Below are 6877 nucleotides of genomic sequence, written 5' to 3'. Positions count from 1 at the left end.
ATATATTTTTTTGTTAATTGTTTTTTTTTGTATGTTTGCTCTTACGTTTATGAATGCTTGTGTGTATATAAATAAATGTGTTTTATTTCTTTATTTCATCACGTTTTGATCCCTCTCTATTAGGCCGAGTAAATTAAGTCCTCTTTTTTGTTGTAATGTTGGGGTACCAAAAAAAACAAAACTTGCCAAATATGTAGTGACATAATCCAAATGGACCACACAAGAACGTGCTGTCATTTTGTATCAACCAGACAAGCCAAAAGGCAGTGAATTAAAATAGGCCCATAGGTGTGGTAAAGTCGGTCTGTTCTCTACACTTCACCTTGCTTAACCTGGCCTCACCTTGCCTCTGACCAGGTTAAGACTGTCCAAGGACACCTAATGCGATGGCTTTATGATAATTTGACCGTTCCATCCCTTTTCCAGACATATGCAACAGGAGTAGCCCATGAACTTGAGCTAGATACAATGGCTGCATCCAACCAACCAATTGGGTGGAATACACATAAAATACACACATAAATACATTGAAATATGAAGCAAACACACACACACACACACACACACACACACACACACACACACACACACACACACACACACACACACACACACACACACACACACACACACACACACACACACACACACACACACACACACACAGTGGGCCATTTGACATATAAGAAGCAGATTCAGTACCGTATTTCTATATGTTGTGTTCTTTTTTAGAGGAGATTTACTACAAATAAACACTTACCTCTGTGTATTTACTGCTACAATGCCATACCACAAGATTTACCACATGGCATTTGCCCTCCAGCCTACAGTAAATGCAAAAAAGAGTCTCTGTATGGCAGTACAAGCATTTCATCATTAGCAGGAGTCTGCAGCGGAGAATGCGGTTTGGTTGATAAACGGCCGTGGAGGGGGAGGCTCTAGTGTCCGTGTCTCACACACCCTCTCTCTCTCGTTCCCCCTGTCATTCATCGCACGCTCCCTCCAAGGGAAAATGAGATCATGGTTGGGTGGGTGGGTGGTTTCTGCCACCACATGTTGTGGGAGAGCTTAATAGAACAAGGCTGGGTGGGTAACACTCCCCTCAAGACCGCTAATAAAACAACACAAGAAAGAAGGGAAAAGGACCACGGGTGAGGAAGATGCATGGGCTGCTTGAGCCGCAGCCTGTTGTCATGTCAGGTCAAACAGAGAGCAAGGAGGGGTTTCACATGTTGTTCCAATGATAACGTTTCTTGCAGACGTGTGTGAGTGAAGATATGATATTGCATTGGCAACATGGGCAAGGACAACAAGGTCAAAGACAACAAGTTCAAAGACAACAAGGCCAATGACAACAAGGTCAAAGACTTGATCCACAGTCAACCCCTCCCTACCAGATTCTTCTCCTCTATCTCCCTGGGAGAGCCTAAATTACTCCTCAATCTGTGTTCCCAAGGGATCTAACCCCTATTGGGTATGTTGTGGATTAATATCCCCCCGGGGGTTTTGCTACAACTCCAGTGAGAGGTGTCGAAAGGTCAACTACAGTCAACCTTAACAGATACTCTTACCTTTTGTGGTCGTACCAATTCATGGTGTAGCAGATCATAGCCTTCCGTACACAAAAAAACAAGCAATCACCCTAACCTATTTATCAGCCTATATATACATCTTATGTTATCTATATTATTGTTCTGAACTATAAACACACCAAAAAAGTATTTATGGATTTATACCGCTTGAGTGGTGTTCAATGGAATAAATGGAACAACTATGACTATCAACAGTAACATTTTAACATTTTGAGGCCTATACAAACTAGTACAAACCTGCCCAGCATCCCACCGTCTGTTTTGTTGACATAACCCCATGTCTATTCATTTTACAGTACATCATGGATTACATAATGAATAACAAATGAATAATAAGTACTATAGTAGTGTTGACCAAGGTCACCCTGGTTTTATATCCTTTTCAGACGTCACCTGTGTTTCATCAGTGTCTTCATGTCACATGACCTAAACCTCAAACAAAACACTCTGTATGTTCTCCACAGCATGTGGAAACATTCATAGCAGTTAATCGCTGCCCAGTGCCGTCACACACACACACACACACACACACACACACACACACACACACACACACATACACACACACACACACACACACACACACACACACACACACACACACACACACACACACACACACACACACACACACACACACACATACACACACACACACACACACACACACGCACACCCAAAAACAGACGCACAAGTCTTTGTTGACTCCCTGTCTTTCGGATCACCTGCTTTGGCTGACGTCTGAGATAATGTGTGAAGTTAATTTCCATTTGTTGAAATAAGCATGCCCACCTGTTTAAACAAATCTAAAGTTTTATTATTTCAACAGTGAATATTACAGCATCTATATGGTACAAATCAGATATCAAAATATAAGCATTTTGTGTATTATTTTTTTGGAGATAAACTTCAATGCTTTATCAATGAACCTACTAGTGTAACACTGAATGATTTACTCTTCTTTTTGTTTGCATGCTGTACATATCTATCAATAGATATTGCATATCTATTTCAACTCTTATGACCAGCACAATGCAAACATGAAAACATATATATAAATCAGTATAGAATCCTCTTGGACACATTCGTCCCAAGGGTGTAGTAGTACATGTCAACGTAATCCAAATGACATACAAATCAAGGACCCATTATCCAATCGTAAAAAAAACCAAGGGCACTCAAATATTGGTCAAAGGAAGTACACATTGGAACACTGTGATTTAGTTTGGAGATCAGCAATGTGTGGTATTTTCCATTTCAAAGGCCTTTTATGCATCTCATCTTCAAAGCCCCTGTCCAAGCGTCTTCGGTAATTTGATACATCGAGGGTCAAAGCGAGGATCAGAGGTCAGACAAATCAGTAAATCCCATCAAAGCATTATTTTTATGTGTGGATACATTATTCGCTATGAAAGTCTTCCTTCAAACACATGCATCTTTGTGAATGGAAATTAACTTGAGAATTAAGAAGTGCGTACTACAGATTACATTGTTACCATTACTTCTGTGAAAAACTTCCCAATCTCTTCCCATTCCCTCAAATGAGCCAATAGACTTGAATAATATCTTTAAAAAACATTGAAAAAAGGCAGAAGACACATAAGCAGTAACGCTGTCTTTGAAACAATGTGGACCGACAGTAATGATAAACAATGGACGATGGCCACAGTACTTCCCCAGCCATGTCATAGGATGTGCATTCAGTATCTATTATAAAACGACCGATACATCTACTGTCCTTGTGCTACCTGGAATTGCAACTGACACTTATTATGGGCGTAAACTACATACACCTTAGTAAACCATACACCATAACCCTTAGTAAAAATCTATTTTCATCCTAAGAGGAATTGATGGATGGGAGGGTGGAAAATATACAGGCAGAGCTGGACGGTGTCTTTGGCTGTCAGTGCAGATAAACATGGAGGGTTTCCCAGCTGTTGCTCCACAGTCAAAGCCTTCTTATCTTAAGAAGAGGACAGAGGTCAGAGGTCACATATCAGACCCCTTATTTCCCCCTTTGTTTGTGTCATCTGGTCCCAAAAACACAATCCGTAAAAAAGTGGGAAACTGTAAGCACGCATTACACTGTGTCAAATGATTGAATTCGGCAATGAACATGACAGTTTGTTTTTGTCTATTGAAAAAGGCACTCAGACTGTGTCACAGCTGCGTGTGGACTGTACACTTTGCTGCTAGCTTGTTCTACTTGTATCTACTCCAGGTACTAGCATTTTAGTAGGTATTTAAAATGGAAAAAAGGCACACACTTGGCAAAACCATGAGTTTTCTGTTTTGAAACAGGATATTTTTAGTTTTTTGCTGATTTTAAAGGCTTCTACAACTGATGGTCAGCTGTCATCCCAATGTTATACTTTTCAGTCGAGCTTTACACATGCAATTCCTTCTTAATGTGTCAATAGTACAATCATTGGTAAACAGATGTCTTCATCAAACAACCAATGTCTGTATCCAATGTACAGTACATGGATAGTATTTTGGTACTACGCAATGCACTGCCTTTGTTTTGGCAGCTATGGAGCACATTAATGTATTGCAGAACTGTCTTTGCAACTGGAAAGAAGGGTCTATGAACACTGCATATCACCCATCAGGAGTCAAACATGTATCACTGGGCTTTTAGACTATGTTGATCTTAACATTTCCCTTTGAAGCCTTTAAAGACGAGAGAAACAGGAAGACGTTAGTGTCATCTCTTGAGTTCTGGAAACTTGGTTGTTCTTGGCTGGAAGACCATGTCTATGAAAGCAGCACTGTGCAAAAAGGAAAAGGCTGCAAGCTTTCTTGGATGGCCAGGGGACATAAAAGCGAAGGCTTGCTGTGAGAGATAAAATTCGGCCAAATGATTGTCCGCTCTGTTTCCATTTTCTGTCAGGAGTGGGTTGGGGGGGGGGGGGGCGGGATGCGCAACGTTCATTCAGATCAACTACTGGGCTGTAGAAACAGACAGAGAGGACACTGACAGACCCACAGTAGTAAATCGTACGAGGCAGCGGTCCATGTGTCCATCTGGTCATAATCAACCTTCCTCTTCTCGGAGTATAAAAGGATGCGACACCCCTTCTACAAAACAATGTCTGTTTCCATGTGCCAGATCTACTTTGTCACAGGGTTTATTGAAGTTCATTTGAAAGGAAAAAAATGTGTTACGCTTTGGCTGAGCCTGCGTAGGTAAGGTGAGAGTTCAAAAATAGTTCAAAAGCCATTAATAACATAGCCTAATAATGCTGGTGAAATTAGTTGCAGACAAAACGACAGTCTGTTCTATCAAGGCATTTTCTTTTGAGTTTCTATCTATGTAGGTGTTTCAACATTGTTGACGGAAGGACCACGTAATGGTCCTTAGACAACTTGAGAAGCCCAGATTCCAGCAACACCTCCACAAATACTGGACACAAAGGATAGAGTTTGCGCTTTTGGTGTGTCGCATAAGGCAGCTTCAAAGTGGTACACGTTTGCAGCCAATATACTGAGTCAAAACTTGTGACAGTGAGTACTTCATCAAGTTGAATAACACTTGAATGGTAAAGGTTAATGCTGCTGCTAGCAAGTTAGTGCGTAAAAATGTCTGTAAAGCTATAGTGCAGCCAACAAGCTAGCTTAGAGAGCTAGGTGGCTCGTAGGAAGCTTGCAGGTGTTTGAGGAGGTGCTTTGTGAGTCGCTAGGAGGATGCTAAGTGACGCATGTCACACCGGCGTCCTCGACGTGTCCACAGTTGGTTTTCCCCCAGCCTGGAAACTTGCACTGGTGAATGCTGAGCTCTGTACCAAAGCAGGCGACGTCGTCCATCCAGATCAGACCAGTACCTGCAAGTAGAAGAACCAGAAAAGATCTGTGGTTTAATGCAACTGGAAGTTATTTGCATGATAGGTGGTTCAAGGTATTCAAGGTTTCCTTTGAATATTGAATTTCTACAGATCAGCGTTTAAAATGAAAGGAGTGGAGTGAGTAAAGTCCTTGTTTCCTCCATCCTCTCTTCTGATCCCTCTGTTTTTGGGTGCACAACACTCCCTTGCTACATCATCTTATAGACCAAAGTTCAGGCAACCCCTCTTCAGATATATGTATTTTTAATATTCCAAGAATCCTGCCTAAATTTCTTCCATAATATTTCCGCTACTTTGTTTCCAAATCCAATTGGAAATGTCTTTTATTTATCAAGACCAAGAACTACTGAATATTAAATTACCAATGGGCTAGGGCCAGTTGTTAATCATGCACGCTTTTCTACAGCGTAAGTGGATCTTTACTAGGTATCCGTGAGAAAAGAGGGATCCATATGCAATTGGAGGAAAATGGATTTGGAGGTTTTGCATTTGTGCCTTACAGGAACAGCCACTTGGAACACATAGAGAGAGGCGGGAAGGGTTAACATTATACCTTCAATACATTTTTCTTTCATTGGTAGACATTACATGGCGATCCGTCCAAAGGTTGATGGATCATGGATCTCAGTAGGGCACTCACTTGCAAATCTTCATTTTAGTTTTAAGGTCCCTAAATCTGAGGAACCCTGCGATGCCTCACTTGGATACAGTTCGGATACAGTAACCTTCACACGCAAGTAATGACACACTAATACCAGCGACAGATTATATTTTTCTCAATAGACATTGATTAATTGCGCCACTTAAAAAAAACGAAACGTGAACCACGTCCTGTCATTAAACCGATTGACTTGTGTGTGTTTGTGCCCTGACTTGGATAACCATTATCATTATCCACCATTATCATCATCATCATGACGAACTGTGAGTGGAAACACAAAGGTTCCAACTCAAGTTATGGCTCCATGGTTCCTACAGCTTTATAGCTCTAACTGAGAGGCCTGGATAACTGTGGCCTTCTTCTGGCAATGAACAGTTCCAGGCACTGAAACTTGTGTGCACACAGCGCATACGTGATTGCTACGATTCGAACCAGCAACCCTAGGATTGGAAGGCGAACACTCTTACGGCTATAGCCATTCATGTCGGTAGTTATGACCTCTTCAGGCATTGGGAGTGAGGTCAACCCTGGAGGACTTTTCTCCCTCCGTTACACTAGCAAGCTAGAGTTAAATTGTGTGTGTGTGTGTGTGTGTGTGTGTTTGTGTGTTCCCGGTGCTGCCTGTTTCAGCCGGGATACGTTCCACTACATTAAAATACTCCTACAGAGCTTCCAAGATTCCAAGACGGACTCCAACAAACGTAACGTGTCAAAACACTGTGTAGTCACTCTGAAAATAGTGCCTGAAAGGCAGAAGAATGCTCACAGGAACGGCC

General features: G+C 41.6%; 1 protein-coding gene across 2 annotated transcripts in view; it reads right to left on the bottom strand.

Moving 5' to 3' along the window:
- Positions 1–2390: 2390 nt before the first annotated feature.
- The window catches only part of scara5 (scavenger receptor class A, member 5 (putative)), a 58477-nt gene continuing 53990 nt past the window's right edge, over positions 2391–6877 (bottom strand). The window contains exon 11 of one of the 2 annotated variants that reach the window (XM_056580818.1): positions 2391–5419. In XM_056580818.1, coding sequence (XP_056436793.1) covers positions 5286–5419 — 134 coding nt within the window. In that variant the 3' untranslated portion in view covers positions 2391–5285. The remainder of the gene's footprint in view (positions 5420–6877) is intronic. The other variant, XM_056580817.1, reaches the window with a different exon arrangement.

The sequence above is a fragment of the Gadus chalcogrammus genome, chromosome 21 (assembly GCF_026213295.1).
Source record: "Gadus chalcogrammus isolate NIFS_2021 chromosome 21, NIFS_Gcha_1.0, whole genome shotgun sequence".
Lineage (NCBI taxonomy): Eukaryota > Metazoa > Chordata > Actinopteri > Gadiformes > Gadidae > Gadus > Gadus chalcogrammus.
The sequence above is the reverse complement of the archived record's forward strand: the minus strand, read 5'-3'. Positions and strand labels throughout refer to the sequence as shown.